This window comes from Lichenostomus cassidix, chromosome 9 (genome assembly GCF_008360975.1).
Source record: "Lichenostomus cassidix isolate B80296 chromosome 9, HeHo_3.0, whole genome shotgun sequence".
Lineage (NCBI taxonomy): Eukaryota > Metazoa > Chordata > Aves > Passeriformes > Meliphagidae > Lichenostomus > Lichenostomus cassidix.
The window spans coordinates 50,542-71,953 of NC_139490.1; the positions used below are offsets into that span (position 1 = coordinate 50,542).

The 21,412-nt window shown below is 38.9% G+C and overlaps 2 protein-coding genes across 9 annotated transcripts in view; one reads left to right on the forward strand and one right to left on the reverse strand.

Annotated features, from left to right (window-relative positions):
- Positions 1-354: 354 nt before the first annotated feature.
- Positions 355-20,961, forward strand: HPS3 (HPS3 biogenesis of lysosomal organelles complex 2 subunit 1). Of its 4 annotated transcripts, XM_085068796.1 has the most exons (18): positions 505-644; positions 1,152-1,264; positions 1,482-1,976; positions 3,236-3,422; positions 4,410-4,495; positions 6,244-6,436; positions 6,708-6,789; positions 8,633-8,787; positions 10,313-10,421; positions 10,637-10,818; positions 11,162-11,339; positions 11,983-12,213; positions 13,258-13,443; positions 14,600-14,788; positions 15,331-15,438; positions 15,803-16,009; positions 17,273-17,363; positions 18,494-20,961. In XM_085068796.1, exons 3-18 carry the CDS (start codon positions 1,553-1,555, stop codon positions 18,619-18,621), a joined length of 2,736 nt encoding a protein of 911 aa, XP_084924922.1. In that variant the 5' UTR covers positions 505-644; positions 1,152-1,264; positions 1,482-1,552; the 3' UTR covers positions 18,622-20,961. The 4 variants fall into 4 exon arrangements, with proteins under 4 accessions (XP_084924923.1, XP_084924921.1, XP_084924920.1 ...); XM_085068794.1 differs by lacking the exon at positions 1,152-1,264 and having other exon boundaries at positions 360-644; XM_085068795.1 differs by lacking the exons at positions 1,152-1,264; positions 13,258-13,443 and having other exon boundaries at positions 358-644.
- CP (ceruloplasmin) overlaps positions 8,923-21,412 on the reverse strand; it is a 29,410-nt gene continuing 16,920 nt past the window's right edge. The window contains exon 19 of one of the 5 annotated variants that reach the window (XM_085068791.1): positions 8,923-9,011. In XM_085068791.1, the coding sequence (XP_084924917.1) occupies positions 8,974-9,011 (38 nt within the window). In that variant the 3' untranslated portion in view covers positions 8,923-8,973. Of the gene's footprint in view, positions 9,012-10,596; positions 10,873-11,952; positions 12,607-19,121; positions 20,754-21,412 lie in introns of those variants that run through there. The other 4 variants (XM_085068793.1, XM_085068792.1, XM_085068788.1 and 1 more) reach the window with 4 other exon arrangements.

Here is a 21,412-nt window from a genome sequence, read left to right on the forward strand (position 1 = left end):
CGCTGCTGCCGGCGGCAGCCGTTCCAAGCCGTGCCCAAGTGAAAGCCGCTCCACACACATACCACCGACCAAACACCCGTCAGCAAGGTCTTCCATTTAGAAGCCAAAGTTCCCAGTACGTCTCACACTCCTTAAGGATCACTTCCCGTTTATCTTCCTACTCGAGAGCTCTCCCAGTGTACGCCGCTAGTCTGCCGTGACAGAGGATTCCCGGGACTGCTCGCACAAGCTCGGAGCCACGCTAAGGCTCGTACCCACGCTAAGGTACGAGGATACCTGCCCCGGGGCATCCGCACACTGCCCACGACACCGAGCCGTCACAGCGCCGCGCAGAGGCGGCTCTGCCCACCGCGGAAGTGCAGGACACCGCCCCGAGAGGCTGCGGGTGCTCTGCGCTGCTGCAGCGGAAGTTTTCGAGACCATGGTGCAGCTTTACAACCTGCACCCGTTCGGGTCGCAGCGAGTAGTACCCTGCAAGCAAGAACCGGCGCACTTCTGCTGCGGCCAAGACGTGCTGTTCGTGGCCAGCACGGCGGCCAGCTGCAGGGTAGAAGTGTTCGCCGTGCGCGAACAGGGCCGCTGCGAGGCCCTGGGCTCTTTCGCCACGCTAGGTCCCGTGCTGCGCATGGCGCACAGCTCGACAGGTAAGTCCCGGCGACCCCTGGGTCCGTGAGTGCTCGGCTGGGGAGGCGGGGACGTCTCCGGCTCGAGTGTGTGGAGCGGCCCTTGGGGCTCCGCCGGGCGAGGATGGCGAACCGGGCGGGCGGGGCGGCCGTCTGGGGGGCGGCCGACCTTGCTGCTCGGGCTCCGCTGCGGGAGGAGGGCCTGTCTCTTCTACCCGCCTATCCCTCAGGCTTCCCCTCAGGCTTCCACTCAGGCTCCCTCCGAGCCCGAGGTGGGGCGCACCTGCTGGAGCGGGCTGGCCAGCGAGCCGGGCTGGCAAGCGCGGGCCGGTCCCAGCGCCGGCAGCGCTCGGGACTGCAGGGAGGGCGCGAGCCGCATCTGCCTTCGTCATCGGGCTCCGCTTCGGTTGCGGTCTGTGCTCCTGCCCCTGCTTTTGGGTTTTTTTAGATCACGGAATGGGTGGTCGTTCCATCCGATCCCACAGCTTTTCATGAGTCTATTTGTTTATTGCTTTCCCTGGTCTGTAGAGAACAAAACATTTCCTCATTAATGGGTGTGAGGACGCGGGGCTTAGGGGGAACCCTGTCTGCAATCACAGCTCAGAGTGGATTTACATAGGAGTTGCTCTGGACCTACATCTGTAAGTCCTTTTTTTTAAATACTGTGTGAAGTGTGTGCCATGCAGCAAGGAAACCTGCACTTTAATTATAGAAAAATTGCTGAAAACCGTTTTTGAAATTTTTTGTAAGAGTTTAGACTTCAAGATATTCTTTGTAGTGTACTACAGCAGGTAAAGAGCTCAAAAATTGTCATCTATTCTTTATCAGTATGTATCTGTATGACTGCTTTCTTTTAAGGAGACTATCTGGTGACAATTGAAGAAAAAAGCAAAGCAACTTTCCTAAGAGCATATGTGAACTGGAGATGCATGTCTGGAGGGAGTTCTCGCGTGTGTGTTCGGATGGTTGGTCACAAGATGGAAGAGTCATACAGCGAAAGTTTAAAAGAACAGATGTCTGTTGTTGAAATGCCACTTTCAGATCCTCCACTGTGCGTTTCATGTTGTCCTGTGAATGGAGATCTTCTTGTGGGCTGCAAAAATAAACTAGTCATGTTTTGTTTGAAATACCAGGTTATAAACCAGAATTTGACTGTGCTAGATTTTGAACGCTCCTTAATTTTGCACATTGATAACCTCATTCCTGCTGAAATTGCATTTTGTGCCAGACATATAGCCATAACAACAGAGCTGAATGTTCTAATCCTGAAGCTGGAACTGGTCCAGCGAAGTGCAGACAGGACAGAGCGATGTGCTCAGGGAGTCAGTGCAGCAGAAAAGGCTGTGGATGGAGGTAGGTGCTGACATAAATTTTTAAATTTTTTTTAATCTCTAAGAATCTACTAATTGATTCCCTTTGTTCTGGAAGTAGGCTCAAACAAGGTCTTTGCCCTTCAGAATATATTTCCAGATTGCCTTATGACTATCAGCTGAATATTCGAGGGCATGAAAAGCCCAGCCTACAGTTGGAGGTAGTATTTCAAACGACTGTGCCATCATACTGCGCACTTAGAGGATAGTGCCACCTTTGCAGACACAGAATTAGGTCCCTGTTTTAGGGTGCCACCATGGGGTAAGTTAAAGTGGTAGTAGTTCAGTGTGCTATGTTCAGAAAAATTATTCTATCAGTGTCACTGCCCAAGTAACTGGCTCACACAATTAAGAATGTTTCTGTTGTGATGGCTGTGTACTTTTGTGACTGTTAGACTCAGAACCTGCCATAATCAAGCAAATTCTCCTTTTTCAGTCCTTTATATATTATTTGGCGGCTTGCCTTAGAATTCTAGAAATTCCAGAAATAGGTGTGCTCAGAAGGTTTTATTCCTGTGTATTACAAGATACCAATCCGTGTGTAATCAATTATTAATTCCCACCTTTCCAAAAGCATATGTATCAGATTAACACCAACAAACCTTAGGAAAGTCCTTTCTTTATAATTGAGGAAACTTAAAAGAATAATCTTTTAGAAATGGAAACTCTACATAGAAAAAAAGTTTGAAGGTAAATAAGACTTTTCAGATAGGGACAATATAAATGCAGTGTTCTTCACTGAGTGAAGATGGATTTTTTCTCAGATAATGGCATCTTGCCCGTAGTTGTTTTCATTGCTAAAAACTACATAGAAAAGTTCCAGTTACTTTCTGAGTATTACTACAGTTTACTTTCTGGGAGTTAAGTGAGTTTAAGATAACACAACTCTCTGTGATAGCTGCCTTTGCCTTCTCAAAACCTCTTCAGCCAAAAGTCAACATTTTTTGATGACCAGCCATTTACAGTAATGTTTGCCTCGGACTCACTTTTTAATGAACTATCTGCCTATTAGTTTGGGGTTTTTTCCCAGGTATTGTGGCTCTTAAGCATTCAGACTGTTGAGGCTTTAACAGGAGTTGTTCCTATCTTCTAGCACGGCTGTTTTCAAAATCTCATGGTTAGAGGAAGCCAGTGCTAGCTAGATAGCTGTAATTGGAGTATGTAATTGATACAAGGTCATACTGTTTTCTTACTGCTGAGTGGAATGGTTTGAACAATTAAGATAGCATTTTCATTGCTTAGGTGTGAAAGATGAAAGTCCTTCAACACATGCTTTGCAGCTTGAATTAGATGAGTTCATCATATGTCAGAAGCCAGTGGAACTGCTTGGGGAAGAAAGTAAGCTGTGTGAGATACCCATCACACTAGAATCCACAGAGTTACCTACAGAAGACACAAAGAACTTCCAAGTGCAGTATCTGCTTTTCAGGTATTACAGATGTATTTTCCCTTTTATGGGTTAGTTTACTACAAAAAAACAAATTTAGTTGTGTGTTCTGTCTTTTTGAAAGAAAACTCTTGATATTTTTACTTTTGGGGTTTTTATAAGGTTTGGTCTTTGTTTTGAACTGAGGAAATTATGGAATACCAAAGAAAGCCCATTTTTTAGTATCTTGGAATATTTCACTTAGAAGGGATCTGCAACAATCATCTAGTGCAGCTACCTGACCACTTCTGGTAACTCCTGTTAAAGCGTATTATTAAGGGCACAGTCCAAACACCTCTTAAATAGTGACAGGCCTGGGGCATCAACCACCTCTCTAGGAAACCTGTTCAATGTTTCACCATTTTCGGTAAGAAAATGCTTCCTCATGTCAAGTCTGAACATCCCCTGGCACAGCTTTGAGCCCTTCCCATGTGTCTTGTCCCAGGATACCAGGGAGAGAAGTTCAGCACCTGCCTCTCCAGGTCCCCTCCTCAGGAAGCTGATTTAGTCTTCCTCTTTCATCAAAATTTTTATCAAAAGCCGAGGAAGAATTGATATCAGGGTCCAACAGTGAATTCCAAAGCAAAGCAGGGAAAAGGATGATACATAACAGGAAAAAACCCAAATAGTATTGGAGATGGCATGATGTTCCATATGGCTCAGCAGAATAAAAAGAGAGAGGGAAAAAGAGGTTAAATTGAGGTCCAAACCAATTACAAGATGTCTTCAATGATCTCAGACTCTGACATGCATCTTGCAGACAAGCAAAGAGAGATGCTTTTGGTAGCAGGAACTCAAGGGACTTCTGTCTAGCTGTGCCACATGCTTCTTGGTGTTGCTGTGCAAATGGCATTGGTAGTAGGAGTGTGCGTTGTTGTTAAATGTTAAAACATGAGCTATACTTCTTATAGCCAGTGCTATTTACTTGTCCAGAGTAGATCATCATAGTTTCTCACTGCAGTCCCATGTTGTTTCGGACTTTCTTTCTAGACGCTTTACACCCGACCAGTCGCCTTTTGGGTTTTGTGAAGAGACTAAGTTGCACTCTGTTCAACTGCTTCCTGTATACCAGACAGGTATATGGATATGCATGAATGCGCTATGGACTGTGTCATAGGAAAGAGCTTATGAAAGGGAGGAGCTTCTTTATATATCCTGTTTTGTACACTGTATGATTTCTATATGGTTTGTTTTTAAATTTTGTTCTTTCCTCCCTTTTCAATGATTTAAACAGAGCTTCTCTTAACAAAAAAAATTATTTAAATTTCTCAAAGTTATACATAAACCTTGAAGTAAAATACCTGTTTATCATGCCAAAACAGGAAGACTAAATCAGCTTTTATCAGTTCTCCACTGATAAATTTTGTGTTGCAAAACAGTCACTCTTTACATTGCATTAATAAAACTGTCCTCAATGTTACAAGATACTAAAATGCCACTCAGCCAGCAGAGGAAATCAGAGTAGTAAACCTGAATAATCACTAAGATACTGGTTACCTTTCTGAAAGGCTTTAATTAAAACTGGAAGGGATGAATGGAGATATTAGGGGTTCACTAGCTCAAGTCCCAAAAGACCCATGGAAAAATTTAATGCTGTATATTAGCAGTCACATTTCATAGAATCATGATATGTCCTGAGCTGGAAGTGACTCACAAGAATGAGTTGTGAGTGAGCTGGAAGTGACTCACTCATAGAATCCAGTTCCTGGCCACGCTCAGGAGAACCCCAAGAAGCCCACCAAATGCCTGAGAACATTTTCCAAATACTCCTTGAGCTCTGGCAGGCTTGAGGCCACTGCCCTGGGGAGCCTGTTGCAGTACCCGACCACCCTCTGGGGGAAGAACCTTTTTCTAATACTCAACCTAAACCTCTCCTGACACAGCTTCATGCCATTCCCTTAGGAACTGCATGTAGAATGCTCTTAGATCTCTCCTCAGTCTCCTCCAGGCTGAAAAACCAAGTGCCCTCAGCCATTCCTCCTATGGTCTCCCCTCCAGACCCTTCACCATGTTTGTAGTCCTCCCTTAGTCTCTTCTCTAACAGCTTTATATCCTTCTTATATTGTGGTGCCCCAAACTGCCCCCAGGACTTGAGATAGTGCCACCCCAATGCAGAGCAGAGCAAAACAATCCCCTCCCTGCCCTGCCGGCAATGCTGTGCCTGATGCGTCTCAGGGTATGTTGGCCCTTTTGACTTTAGTGACTGCTCACTCCATTTGATGTGGTTTACTGTCTGCTAAGTAGCAGTGCCTCATTTAACTTGCAGCTGACTGAAAAGAATGAGCTACTTGCCATTTAACTCCAGCTGTCTTATGGTCTCTTGTGATTTGCAGTCTTCGGCAAGAGGGTCTGTGGAATGTGAGCACAGGTGTTACCTGCTAAAGTGGCGTCCTAATAAATTCTGCCATTTCCAGCCTTTCCTTCCCTTAAGTGAGGACCTGGTTTTTTTTGAGCTGCAGCTCTGGATGAGCATTCATTCCAGCTTACAATTAATTGTCTAAGATCAGGCTTATCTTTCAATCCATGAATGCTTAGTTGTGGTGAATTTTTCAGGACTCCCCAGTGCTGTTACATCTATAGAATTTCTTCACTAGGTGGTATGTCCATATTTTTGTGAAAATGCCTCCAAAAGAGATAACATGTGATACAAAATTTTGATGTGTGCACTGAGCTTCATATAAAACTTCTTTTTACTAGCTAGTAAGAAAACCAGCCTGCAACTTGGGCAGGTTTGATAGTATCTTTCAGGCATCAGGCTTGCAATAGAATTGCCAGGTATTGATTTATGAAGTACATGAAATGCCTTTCTCATTGTTACATCTAGGAAGTTCTGCAACAGCCTATGAGGAAACTGAGAACAAGAGAAGACTGCTGAGTCTCTTTTGCTTTTTCTCTTTACCTCATGTTGGATATCTCTACTCTGTTGGGAAGTCAGTAGAACTAATTTCTACTTATCAGTATTCAGAGAAGTCAGAGCAGGCAGTCCTCACTCCACAGTTCCTGCACGTCATTACAAGGTACTTTGTTTATGATTTTACTGATAGTATTACTGTGTTTCTCTATGTTGCTGTCCTTTTTAAAATTTTTTTTCCCCCTCTGATACGTCCTCTCCCTCCTCCTGGAAGTCTCTGGGCAGACTTACATGTTAGTTCAGCATACCCTCCTGCTTAGGCTTTAAAGCCCATTTCTTCAAAGGAAAAAGAGCTGATTCACTGTAGTCTTGGCTACTTGATTTTTGCAAGTCTCAATTTCTTCCCTTCATTGTTGTGTTTTCTTCTTTCCCTGCAGTCAGAACCTGCAGTGCTTCACAGTGCGATGCAGTGCAGCAGCAGCTCGTGACGAGGATCCATACATTGACACGACTGTTAAAGTGCACTTCTCGTTTTCTCACTAACAGAATGGGGATAGTGGTTGGGCACTTATTTGACTTACGTTTTCTTTTGAACACTGTTAGTTTGTAGTGGCTGACCCAATCACATCCAAAGTGAATATTTTACTTCAGGTTATGGCATGTTGTATTTTGGTGCTCTACAGATGTCTCAATGAAACAATCTGTTATTGCCCCTTAAAATTCTAGAGCATTAGTAGAATGTTTTCAGAAACATGAAAAGCTACAAAATCACTTCTGTTTTAAACAAAATTCTATGCTTTTCTGTATAAAATTGGATGAAGGGTGCAAAGTTTTCTTTTATTGTACAATGTTTTTCTCTCTTAGGTGTCCTTGAAAGACCAGTTTTTCTAAGAGGCATATAGACAATTGAACAAGTCTGCTACCAGATACTTAAGGCACGTTTTTTAGGTGGAGGGCTTTTGGTCCTTGGAGGTCTAAACTTTGCCCCTTCCCTAAATTGCTAATCAGTACAAATCTATTGAATGTAAAAATTGTGATACACACGAATAAAAGTGGTAGGAAAGATAGACAGAGGTGTATTTTAAGATAGCATTTAAGGAATTCTTGTGAGCATGTAGACAGCAGACATAAAGAAACCACAGGACAGTAGAAGTTTCATAAAATTTTCAAGAGCCAAACATGTATTCTCTGCTCTGCTTAGCTAATAGCAGCACGTGACACAATCTGTCCTGTCCATTCTCCAGTCTCAGCTTTCTGCATTTTTCACTGTGGGTTACATTGAAATCCATCACAGTTGCTTCAGTCAGGCAGCAGGCTGTCACTGTAAGAGTTTTGGAGAGGTATGAAGGCTTCAGTCCTGCATGGATTTCCCTGCTGCAGCTTGCCATCCACAGTCTGCCCACCCACTCTGGACATGGATTCCTCCATGGGCTACAGTCCCTCAGGGGCGTTCCTGCGCTGGTGTAGAGTTTGAAGTGCGATGATGTTGGTGGTTATTTTTATTATTTGCTATTACTGTTTTTCCTGCTGTTTTTTTACACCAGTTTTAGAGCTGCTTCGTTCTGGGTCACACTAGCCCAGGGCACTCTAGAGCCCCCAGGTCACCACTGTAGGCCTCCATCTCTTACAAGAAATGTTGAGATGTCTTCAAAAAGCAGGTTATACATATAATGCTGTGTTATCTTGTTTCACTGTGTATGTTAATTTGTAAGTGTAAAATTTTTATCTTTTTAAAGCTGTGAATTTAGAATATTTGTGAGCAAATGAGGTTGCATTTTTCAATTTTTAGTACGGTATAGATGATAGAATATGTTTTACCTGAAAAGGGCATATTGAACAAATTGGGGAAATAATAAGGTAACGAGGGCAAGCAAATATAATACTTCTATCTGTAATTGCTTTCTATAAGCAACTGAGATCAAGACCTTCATAACGAGGCAGTCCTTTACAACTTGGCCAAATTCAAACTATTCAGGATAAAATTTTCCATGTTAGGCATCGGGTTCTATTATTTTGGGAAACACAGCTGAAACTGTGTAGTTGCTTTGAAGAATGAAATAATTATTTTTTTAACTAATTATTAAATGATTCTTGTTATGCATTAATAAAAATCTTCTATTAGTATTATTAGTATTGTTAGTATTTTTAGTTTTAGTAGTACTAGTATTAGTGTTATTAGTATTTATTTAGTATTTATTTGGTATTTTTATTCTTGCTTAAGTGAAGCATTCAAAGTTAGGAAAACCAGTGAATGTTTTTAATGTCAGATTGTGGTACAAAGGTTACTTTTCTTTTTCTGATTTATTAAAAAACTTGATGTAAATACTAAGTGAAATTACAAAACAGTCACTTTCCTTTATAGGCTTGTCCACCTGTCACACTGGATGTCTGTACATTAAGAATGCAGCTTTTTATAGGCCCAAGAGCTATCTGTCATTTCAAAAACCATATAATTCTTTTGACTAAGGCAGACACAGAAGATATTACTGAAAGAAGAAAGCCTACAAGAAGGATGCTGTAAGGATTTATGTCTTTTAGGGTGGTGGTACTTATAGCTCTGTGTACAGTGCTGAACGTGTGGATACTGCAGTTGAAGAGTGGTTCCTCTGTTGAAAAACTCTTCAGACATAATTCTCATCTTAGTGGTGATTGAGAACAGCAATCAAGCTTTCTTTTTTTTTTTTTTTTCCAATTCTGTTGTATTTACTGACATAGAAGAAATGAGCATAGGGCCACAAATGCTTAAAATCAACAAAATGTTAAAATGACATTACTAAGAACTTATCCTGAGAATTAAAAAAAAATTTATCTTGAGAAATAAAAATATGTAGAGTACCAAAGCTACAAGTTGCAAAATACGTTGCAACACAAAATGAAAATGTCTTATTTTTGGCTATGGGTTCTTTCCAAGAAAGTTGCAAACATCACTGCGGTTACCTCGTGACACAAGTTGGATCAGACTTTGCCCTGAGTTAGTCTTGTAGCATGTATGTAGCCAGAGGCATATGTGACTTATTACAAGTTTCCATGGAAACTGGTATTCCCTTCCTTTTCTGAGGGCTTTTCATAAAACAGCTAAGCAGCTATTCTAAACACCTATTCAGAAACCATATTTATTTGAGTCAGTTCAAGTCAATTACCAAGAGTGGGACAGCTCTAGTTGATTGAGGAGTTATTTGAACCAGTATTTCCTAAAGTCCAGAGCAGACACAAGAAGGGAAGGATAAGCCCATCAGGGAAAAAGGCTGTTCAAAATACGGTAGTTTTCTTTCATAAAGCACATTTTCGGCCAGTAGCGTTGTTTCAAATATTCTGATTGGCATTTGAAGAACATACAATTTTTGCCTTCTGGAAAGAACGTAAGTTGAACAAAAGCTAAGCTACTTAGCACCACAATTTGAAAATAAAGATGTAAATATTCCAGAACAGTTAAAATAAAACCAAAAACCAGAAGAAAAACAAGTCTGTTTTCCTACAGTGTTTTTAACCTTAGCGCATTATAGACCTAGCCAACATTTTAGAATAAAAGCATTCTGATACCTCTTCGTGCCACGTCTTGGCAAACACTTTGATAGAGCTGCAGGGGCAAACGTGCACTAAGTCCTTACAGGAGGTAAGTAAAAATCTTGGCTAATTTAAATTACATAACTATTCAAGATCTGGTTGGATAAGGCCCCTGGCAGTCTGACGTGTTCAGTGGGTGGCATCCCATGCCTGTGACAGGGGGGGTTTAGAACTAGATGATCTTTAAGGTCCAAGCCAAGCCATTTGATGATTCTATGATTCCTCTAAGTATCTGATACTACCTAGTGTTAAGCTTGGAGAAGATGTAGTAGACAGTTCTGATGGTGTTCCTGGTGTATGAACTTGCCTATCCCTGTTCTGTTATTAGCCAGACATAAATTCACGGCTTAACTCTCTAGCACTTACCTGTCTACAAACATACCTATTTATGCATTTGAATTATGAAACGAGTGGGGTTTTTTTGGCTTCACAGTGTTTATTTCAACACTGAGAACTCAACTCTTTTCCTTTTCTCTAGTTCCAGAAAGGCTGACAGCATCAAATCCAGAACAGATTCTGAGTCAGAGCCTGGTTGGAATTTGTATATTATAAACACTGTTTCAACAATTCAGCTTTACAGAGAAATGGTATTGCCCAACTCCTGCTTTTGTTGTTTGCTAACTAAAAAGAAGTACTGTTAATTAATCTCCAATGCATGTCATCACTGAATATAATGTAATGTATTTCTTATGAATAGCCCATAATCCTGTTTCAAATGGCTGCTGTTCAATTCAAATTAGAATTGGTCCTGTATATTCTTAATTTTTGCCAGCAGCCTAAGTATATCCTGTGTCTATTTTAGGTAGATTATAGTAGAACTTATGAAAATGTTAAAACTGAGAGCTGCATCCATCTTCTAAGTGAGGCTCACTTACTGGTCAGAGCAGCTATAATGGACCCTCATTTCCTTAAATCAGATGAGAAAGAAGATCTTCTAAGAGCATTTCAAGAAAGTTGTGCCTTCTTGGGAGACTGCTATAGCCGGTATGTTGCAGATGTCAAAGTGGTATAAGAGAGCTGTGTTTCCGGTAGTTTAACCTTAAAATGAAAATCCATAATTCTTTACTATTTTACATTAGTATTGCATATGTAATATAAGTTTTTCCATTTTACAAAACCAGCTTAATCTAGTTCTCTCTTCAATATCTGGTTGTCTTTATTGTCATTAAACAGAATTCAACATTATGTTGAATATGAACAATATATGCACATGACTGATGTGCCTGTGACTTCGTTTGATGTAGTTTTAGTTCTTACAAAGAGTGATGGCAAAAGTGTTGCCCTTTGTTGTTTTGTTATTTTTTTCCTTCCTCTCTGTTGCCTTCAGGTTTGACACAAAGGATTACCACCTTGCTTTGCCATACTACAGAATGTCAGGTTTGTCCATGACTGAAGTTTTGAAGAGACTGGTTTCAGAAGGCGATGAAATACAGACATACGAGAGAGGATTTATATTTTACTTAACTCATTCTCTTAATGAAGACTCAAATGAAGAATTAAGTAAGGTAGAAATAAGTGGGTTTTTTGTAATCTGGGGATTTAGTTCTGATTTTAAAACTGTGTATGAAATGTTAATCAACTTCCGTTTGAAAATGCTGAGCTGCTTATTTAATTTTGCAGTTACTCTTTTTCACATTTTTTTTATTTTTCCCTTTTTGTTGAAAAAATAGCAAGCAGCATCTGTGATGCTTTGGGCTGCCTTCAAGCAACATATTATGGGTTTGGCTATCATAATGCATTTTGCTAGTGATCTGGTTCCCACTTGAACAGAGACACTTCTGTTTTAGAAAAGCCCTGCCTCAAATGTCTTTCATCTCTCATTCCTGTAGCAAAAGAAACAGTTTCTTTGAACATTGCGAAATTGCACAGATTGGTAAAAATTCATTTTGGGGGGTGGACATTCTCCTAGCACCCCAGACTATGGGTTGAATCACTACCACTCAGAGATCCTTTACTTTTACCAGTAGGGAGGAGAGAGGAAGGAAAGCCACTGTAATTTGATAGCTAAGCTGAACTTGTCTGTTTAAAAAAAAACCCGAACAAACCAACCATAAAAAACAAAACAGCAGAACTGTACTACTTTCACATGCCATAGAAGACTGTATAACTGAAAAGGTCTAAACTCTCAAATGGCTTTTATTTCAATAGGAATCGGGAAATAAAGTTCTCCAGATATTCTATCTTGCGGACCCTGTGCAGCTGCCTCACATCCTTTGCAGTCCCTGCATGAGAAATGTATGTCCTTTGACAGCTGTAAAGTATCTTCAGAAAGTAGAAAAGATGATGCCATCAGTGGTCCTGACACTTACTAAAGCTTTCTTGGCTCTGAAAATGGGAGACATGATAATGTATGAACATGAGATGGACACTTATAAGGAGGTAAAGTATGCTGAGAGTGTGAGCTATTCATGCTTTGCTAAGTCCAAGTCAATAGTTTGACTTGTAGTTGCATTTTAAAGTGAAAGGAACTTTCGGTCACTCTTCTTTGTCCTGATCTGCTGTGTAGACTCCACTGCATGTCTGCAGTAACAGTAGAATGTTACTGATCAGGATGGCTGGCATACACTGGGACTGTACAGTTTACCCTGCAGGCAGGGTAGTCTTGTCTTGGTGAAGACTTATAAAATAAGCAAGTTTTGAAGCTCTTAATTCTTGATAAATAAAATGCTGTTTACTGGGATGTAAGGTGGCTTAGGCTTGAGTGTTGGGTTGTTTGGTTGTATTTTCTTTCCTTCTGATCTGATCCATTAAATATGTTCCATTGCACTTCACCTTTAAAAAAACATTTTATTTCAAAGTAGGAAAAAAAACACTTTCAGGAAGCTAATCTGAATTTTTCTTCTAGGTCTGCCTTATATCTCTTAAGTAGTTTGTTTAATTCAGTTAGGCGCCATTTTCCCACTGTCTTTAAAATGGGAATAATGTGTTGTTGTACTTGCCTTCAAAATCACTCACATACCCAGAAACAGCTTACTGTTGCACAAAGCACAGCACATTTTGATCATTTTTTCAGGGGTATTTTCAAAATAAAAATCATACTTTAGCAAAGTAGTGTACTGAAATTTTTCAAAGTAGCCTTTTGAAAAGTCAGCCGGTGATTTTTGAAACCACCCTGTGTATCAAATGTCTTGGATTTCTTAGCGAAGTCCATCTTTTCTTATGTGCACACTAACTGCATCTTTCAACAGCATGTTAGCTTTCAGTGTTCAGGCACAGGGCCTGTTTTCCAGGAGGCGCTGCTCCAGAATGTGGTTTGGAGCTCAGTCTCTGGAGTGTTACTCTATGAACTGCAGAAAGAATTTACTTTCTTCCCTGACTGAATTTCCATATAAATTTCACTGCCTGAGGAAATACTGAGTTTATGGAGTGGAATCATATATGCATTGAATTCTTTACCTGATTTATATCTAATTATGTTTGTAGACTACACTGGCTTGTGGCTTCATTGGGCAACCACAACTCCTGCGGCAGCGTAAGGAAGGAATTGTTAGGCCAACTGAGTTTGCTGTTTACCTGAAGGAGATGCAGCCTGGTTTACTGGTGGCTGCCACCGTGGCTTTACATGAGAACAGTAAAATTGAACTAGAAGAAGCAGATATGTTTTTCAAGGTTGGCCTGTGATCATTTTTTTGCTTCTTTTTTTCATAGTGGTGGTGTTGTGGGTAAGAAAAGCAGCCTCAGCTGCTCCTTCACCCACATTTCAGCATTTCTTCAGAAAGAGCAAGATGAGGGTTGGAGATATTCTAGTCATGATAGATGGTTACAGAGCTAGAAACTGTACCTTCTGGAAAGAAATACTGGTTAAGAAAAAAAAATCCATTGAATTCTTTGTTTTAACCTTATCAATTCAATGGAAAGTACTCTGATCTCAGAGCTCTTTCAGTTGCTTCCTAGTGTTTGAGCTTCCTAAGGCTACAGAAATTTAACAGAGTTTAGACAAATTTATTCCATAAGCTCCTTTTAAAGAAATCTTTAGGATTAAAGAATCAGACTTAAATATGAAGGTATAGAATGTTCTGATAATGTGTATAAATTGGTGAAAGAAGAGTGTGTGTCTGCAGTTTACTAGAAGACATACTAATAGAACAGTTTTTCTAGTATCCCTGAAAGTTTCTTTCTTTCATCTGGGAATAGACAAACCTTTTTTGTCTTTTTTCTACAATGAATAGCAACACCTGGGTTAGAACATGTGATCTTCAATGTACACGTGTTGCAGTCTTACTATATCCGATACTATGAAGGACCCGTATCAAAAAGTGCAAGTCATGAAGTTCAAATTAGAACAAGTGGTGGTGTTTAAAACCATTTGGAAACCAAGTAAAATCCTTTTTGCTGACACAGCAGATCTTAAAACATCTTCCTTGTGGGTCCTACCATGATACCCAGCTAAGCTACACAGCATATCTTATCATGGACTGTAAAGTGTTCTTTTGAAGACACCTGCTTGTCTATTGGCATATATAAAAATCCTTCACATTAACAGTCTGTAAATACTTGCTGACAGTTGTACTGACATTTCTTGCAGTAGAGTAAATCCTGAAGAAGAAATCAAATTTGTTGGTCAGAATTTATTACCTTAAAATAATTTAATGAACTTTTTACTTTGCGTAGCAGTGTATTATATAGAATCACAGGACAAAAAAGGAATCAAAATTCTGCTTCTGGTAAAAGTGAAAAACTGTCCCTTCTGTCTTTTCTAGCTTCTGCTACTAATAATCACCATAGTCTGTGCTAACTTGCTGTCTTCTGTCATTTTTGTTCTTAGATGTTGTGTAGTAGCAGTGAAAACACTATTCCCCAGCTCTTGGTCGATTTCTGGGAAGCTCTTCTTGTAGTGTCCTGTCAGGAAGAAATCATTCAGGAGCTCCTATTGAGGGTTACTTCTCAGTATGTTTGGAGAATATCAAAGAAGCAACTTCCTGAGACTAAGCCGTTGAAAACCACAGAGGATCTAGTAAGTGGTAAACCACACAGAGAAAGTTTTAGGACTGCAGTGTTCCTCCAAAATATATCCAAATACTATCCTTAATATTTTAATTCTAGACAGTTTATCTCTTTAAAGAAGCAAGACTGAAAGCAAATAAGGTGGCGTGCAGCTACAAATTAGTATTGCTGGCTCTGGGTAGTCCTGCTCCTGGGGGACATTTGCAGATATACTTCCAACAGGAATCTCAGCTCTGGATAGAAATAAAGGCTAAAACGAAACAATGAGATTTTGTCGTGTGGATTATTTATAATTTTATGAAGCTAGCTAAATGAGAAAATTGTATGAATGATGTATTTTAAAGAATTATGAACAGGAAGGCTGAAATATGGAACTAAATAGAAGTTTCTAGTTTATTTGTTGGTAAATTGCATGAACCAGAAAAAAGGGTAGGTGCTTTTCTAAATTACGCTATTTAAGATGAAAATTTTCTTTACTTGCAGTGAGTTTCACATGGAACCGTCATTAACAGAAATGTTTCTTTTATTGCAACTTGATTCTGTCTTGTGTAGATAAACTCCTGTAGTCATTTTGGGTTGATCTTTCCATGGGTAACTTCTATCATGTCAGTGGAATGTTCATCTGATAAAGATTATTGTGAAGACATCTCAAGACTACAGGTATGAAACGGGTATTATATCTTACTGCTTACAGCTTAGATTCATTCTGGAAATGTTCATGTATATATGAACAACTTTCTCCAGCAGACTCTGCTCCTTCTTTTCCACTAAGTTATCCAATTTGAAAAAAAAGACTGACTAAAATGATGGAAGAAAAAAAATATTGAAAAGTTCTGCTGATAACAGTATTTACATTTGCATCCACTCTAAACCTGCTTTCTCAGTTTTCAGCAATATTTATAAAAGGAAGTATTATTTCAGAAATATTCTGACAAGTAAGAGTTTTTGTTCAAAGATTATGGTTAGCATTTTTTTTGCAATGTTTCTCCTAAATCCAAACAATACTTTTTCTTCTTGTCTTCAGTCTCTTTTATGTAGTCAGTCAATCAATATAACTTCAGCTCTGCCTATTTTGGAGCCCTTGACAGAGGCTGACAATGTCGGCCTCACCATCCGTGTTCTCTGCAATACCCATCTGGGCAAATATGAGGAAGCCATTGACCAGCTCCTCAAAAGGTGTCCCGATGCAGCTGTGTTCTACGCTCAGCATGAGCTGAAAGGTGACAATCAGGTGCGCTACTTTTAATGCAGTTGTTCACTGTGATTTGGGTTTTTTTCCCTAACTGAAATGCTGTATGTACAGATGGACTCTGGATGGATCACATAGCCTAGCTTTCAAAGAAAGTAAATTGCTTGGCTTGCATTGAATCTCTTCCTTGGCACTTTAAATCCTTAACTCTGTCCCCACTAATTGTAATGGAATATTTTCTCCTCCAGTTTCTTTTCTCACTTACTCCATTCATTATAGTAAACTTAAAGCATAATGGCAGAGTGCCTCAGAAAAGAGAGTAATATGTTCTTCCACTGTAAATGAAGAGCTACCTATTTTCTCACTAATTGATTATGCTCCAAATTGTTTGACAGTCTTTATAACATGAAATCTTAGTGATAAGCTAACTGACAAGAGAACATGGTCCTTAGAATAAAATTGCACTTAAATATGTTATTCCTGTGTTCTAGTGACATCTTCTGACCTGATTCTTAACTGATTTTATTGCAGTGTTCAGGAATACAGGAGTTTACTTCATTTATGCATTTGAATTATGTATCATCATTATGTATCCCAGTCCAGCTACTTAGTTAATTGTATTGAATTATGTATCCCAGTACAGCTACTCAGTTAATTGTATGCAACTCTGCTGACCAGAGTCAGCAAAGGTGCTCTCTACCAGATGGATATACTAGAACTCCATTCAGAACCAGATTTGAGCTTTTTATTTAGATCTAAAAATAGTTTCTGTCATTATTTCCGCATAGAATGGTGTGTGAGGTTGCAGTACTGAATCTGAATACAAGTGAAAAAAAACAGTTACCGAGTTTTAAAGAAATCCCTTTCCTTCTCTCCATTCTTATCAACAAAATTGGGCACAAAACCTGAAATGCTCCTACAGCTGTTGGAATTGGACACATCATGTCAGGAGACATAGCAGTGCTATTCATGACTTTCCATGGAGCTGTTTAAAGAAAATCCTCTGACTGCATCGGTCTTGCTAATTATGTGACTATTTTCATCTTCTAAACTTTTTTCTATAGAGGTACGAGGGACACTGTGTAAAGGTTTTTGAGCAGAAAAAGTTGCGCCAAAGATTGAAAAATACCACATACACAAAATCACTGCATTTCAAAGCATTATATTAAGTAAATACTGAGTTCATCATGACTGACCTGTATTTGTACTCATCTGAGCTTAGTTCAGTGTATTTTTAGCAGGTAATCTATACCTAATTGCAGTCCTTGTTGATTTACACTTTTGCTATGGGTTTTTGTGGATTAGGCTCTGTGGTGGAACAAGTTGCTTCCTGAACTTTGTGAGAGAACTAGACTTACTGGAAATGACTGCCCTGTTCTTATTTCATCACTCAAAGGTAAATCAATTGGTTGTAACTCAGCTCCAGAGGGCTTTGTACATCAGCTAACATCCTAAATAACTGTGCAGACTAAGGACTACTGATGTAATAATTTGGAAAAAAAGGGGATCTTTTTCTTTGGTTAAAGCTAATACAGTTTAGCAGCCTTTCTGGCCATTAGCACAGAATTCTGCAATGTAGGTGGTACAGTCTCATAAAAATCATGGCATTCATTTTGTATTGAAAACGGGTAAATTGTTGTAATCCTACTCTTTCTGTATAGGTTAGGAATAGACACCATTAAAAAGCCTACTAAATAGGTCTTTAGGAAACTATACAAGTCTTAGGAAATATATAGGTCTTAGGAAATAAGCTGCGGTTGATAACATGGGAGGCTTAAGTGTGTATTGATGATTAGGCCATAGACTGAAAAAAACACAGTGTATTAATACTAGAAGTAAATAAATCCGCCCTAGTACTTCTGTAGTCCTATTGTTACATGTTTGTAAGATGTTAATAATATTGTGTATAGCTGAGAGGCCAGTTGATTGTTTTGACAAATCAAGAATATTAAATAAAGCACATCTATTGTTAAAAGTATACCATTGGAATGCCTGAGAAAAACAGCTTTGTGGGGTTGCATTGTGTAGCACAGGTTGCCATGCTCTATCATAAAGCTCTAGTTTCTGGTGCCAGCAGTTTTTCTTTGGAATTATTTTCATACAACTGTGCTGTAATTGCTAAAGAACATAATGTTAAAGAGCTTGGTCTGATAAGATGCTTGCAAAACATCCAGTTTTACAGATAGTGTTGAGTTAGGGTACTAATAAGATTTCTAGGGCTTGCTTTGCATTTCATACAAAACATGTGAAGTACTAGATCAGACTTCATTAAGATTAGTGCCATGTGTAGACCAGATGAGTCAAGATAGAGGTATTGTTTTAATCTAAGTCATAATTTCAGTTTACTTTTTAACTTCTTAGAGTTATGTTTGCTCCCAAATAGCTATGTCTCAAATTTCATTCCAGTTGCAATATTTAAACAATTTGATGACCTTATTTAGTAATTACACTGTTAATGCTTTGGGTTTTTTTCTTTGTTCTAAACTCAAAATACCTAAACAATATTTTCTCCCCTGCTCTGAGCAGAAACTTTATCAGTTGTTGCAATGGAACTGGAACTAAGGGATTTCCTCAGTCTTTTACCAGAGGATGGAATGGTAGCATTTTTCCTGCCACATCTTCTTCACTGCAGCCAGAGGAAGCTGCTGACCTAAAACAATGAAAGTCTGCTATCCACTCAACTACAAAGAATGTAGTTGAATTGTCTATGAATGAATTCTGTAATAAAATGAATTCTCTAATAAAAAAGTAAATGAAACAAACAGTAGAACTTCTTATAAGGTACCATGGAATTCCCTTCACATACATCTTATGTCAACTACTGAAGGACAGCTATTGTCTGAGGCAGAGCATGTTTCAAAGCTCATTCTGGTGCCAAAGGAGCTAGGAAATACAGATTATACAGTACAACTGGACATACAGTGTTTTCTGAAAGTAAAGCAGAAAATTGGTCTTAAATATTAGTTGGATCAGTGACCTAGGGAGGAATTCAGGCTCAGGTATGTGTCTAACTGTATGAGTCAAAGGGAGTACCTTACTGTTTCAAGTGGAATTAGGCCCAACTGACTTCATTTTGCAACACAGACATTTCCTTGAATTCTAGCTGGCAAAGTCAGGCTGCTTCTGTCATCTTAGTTACATACCCAAAAAAGTGTTATACTGAAAATGTTTTAATTTAGCAACTTGGAAGAAAAGGCCATTCATCAAAGAAAAACACATGCTCAGTCAGTAGACAGTATTTGAAGTATCACTACATCATAAATCCAGCTGAAAACTCTTTACTACTGTGGTTTTTGGTAAGCATGTTGCGCTTGTGCATACTGATGTTTGTCTGTCTTGTGAGCAGAAAGCATCTTTCTGGCTGATTTCTTTCTGATGAGCTGGAATTCAGTCATAATAAACTGTCACAATGTTTATAACTTCCTTAGTTTGGGTTTTTTGACAATTACCAAAAATGCAATGACTCCTGTGGTCCCATAACCATCTAAACCACCTAAAGGCCTAATTAGCTGACATAGACTCTATCAAATCAGTTTTTACTGGAGTTGCAATGTTATTTAAACCTGTAGAAGTCAGTCAGAAGACATCATCTGTATTTCAGCTAAAATGTATTAAGCAAAAAAAAAGATAAAAGTAGTTTAACTTACCCACGTAGCATTCCTGCTACAGGTAAAGTCAATGATCTAATTTACTAGTAGGTATTATGCTGGTTTCAGTATAATCTTAAAAAAGACCAAAGCGATTTAGGCTTGTTGCAGCGAAGCAATTTCATTCTTCTAGGTATAAAGCCCAGACAGCGTGCTTTCCCTGCCCATCGTATACATCCTTCCTTCTCATTTAACACAGATCTAATGTGAAGAGTTGGGTTTTGAAACACATGCTGGGTGGCATGACATTCGTTTTTGACCAGCATCAGCCATGCTCTAGTACTGCTGCTTCCATCTGTTGGGAAACACTTCCTTTTCTCTTTGCCGAAGGCTGCAACAGCAAAATGATTCCACTGAAGGAGTTACTTAAGAGTCATCAGAGGAAAGCACTTCAGTACCTCAGTTACCAAATTTTTGCCTTCACTGTCTGTGTTTCATCAACCTTATTTCAGCATAACTTTGTCTTGAAATTTTTTTCATAACAGAAAAGCAAAAGCATCCTGTGCAACCCCTCTACCTTTACATCTTTTAAATCCACCATCTTGAAAGATACTATTGAATAAAATTATAAAATAATTCAACAGAAATAATAGAACTAATTTTTTAACTGCTCAATTATACAGTACTGTATATATTTTCAGTGTGAACCTATGGATAATGTGATAACGTAATTTCTGTTTTCTAAGCACTTACTACAGATATATCTAGTAACATGTGCCAGTATGATGGCAGATACCTCAAACAAATTTTGCTGTTATTCAGGGTTATTTGCAAACTTAAAGTGTTATTTCATTAGCTCTTCTGTGTTCCTCGGCTGCTAAATAGCATGCATTAGCCATCATCTAGAATATGTTTCACTTGCCATATACTATTTTTACTTATAGAAAAATATATTTATAAACTGTTATAGCCATTCAGCTGTATTAGTCTGTGCTTCTTTTCTTAGCCGTGGCCACTATGTGAAATCTTCCAAAACGTGTAGAGATGAGTGGTCCAGAAGAGAGCATTTTCCAAGAAATGCTTTACTATAGGTAGACCTTGGAGGATCACTGTGTTGAAATGCTTTCATCATTCTTGAGTACCTGGCATGCCTTTACACTTGAACTGATTGAGTAATCTTGGGAACAGAGACTGTTTGTCTGTAAGGGGAAAAATAGCTTTTTGTTACATTTCATCAAAATAATAGTTTATGTATGTGGCCAACAGAGTCCAGAATAAGCACAGAGGATCCAAGTACCTTCTGGATATTGTTAGACTTAAAAACAACTTAAAGATGCACTGACGGGTACATTTTAATGCATTCTACGTGGCTAACAATAAAAAAAATCCAACATACTGCTGATACCAGTTCAAAGTCTGTTTCTGTGTCTGTGTACTCTTAAATCAGCCTTGTTATTGTCTGTGGAGGTTTGGCATAACACTCTGTAAATCAGTACTGTTTATAAAATAGAATTAGGTTGTGCTTCACATTGCAGTGGTTTATCAAATAGAATTAGATTTTTTTGTTTAACATTGCATTCTGTATTTTTAATACAGATATAAATGTAAATCATATAGATGTACATATATATTCATGCATCACGTATTTTGAAGCATTTCTACTGTTCACTTTCTGTGAATTAACTACAATGAATACCTGTTATGCTCTGTCTCTTGAGTACTGGAAAGTGTTGCTTTTAAAACTGTATTAACTTTTTAGAAACAAGAGCTTTCAAAATTCTTGAAAATTCAAAATTTTGCACTGGTAGTATTGCTAGAGCAAGGTAATAGTGTCTGTATGTAGGGCTGCAACATGCCC

Bases quoted from the DNA above. Each gene is read 5' to 3' on its own strand.
- HPS3 (XM_085068794.1), top strand. From the start codon at position 422: ATGGTGCAGCTTTACAACCTGCACCCGTTCGGGTCGCAGCGAGTAGTA. The intron at 645-1,481 runs GTAAGTCCCGGC...CTTTCTTTTAAG, and splicing joins CATGGCGCACAGCTCGACAG to GAGACTATCTGGTGACAATT. The intron at 16,010-17,272 runs GTGCGCTACTTT...TTTGTGGATTAG, and splicing joins AGCTGAAAGGTGACAATCAG to GCTCTGTGGTGGAACAAGTT.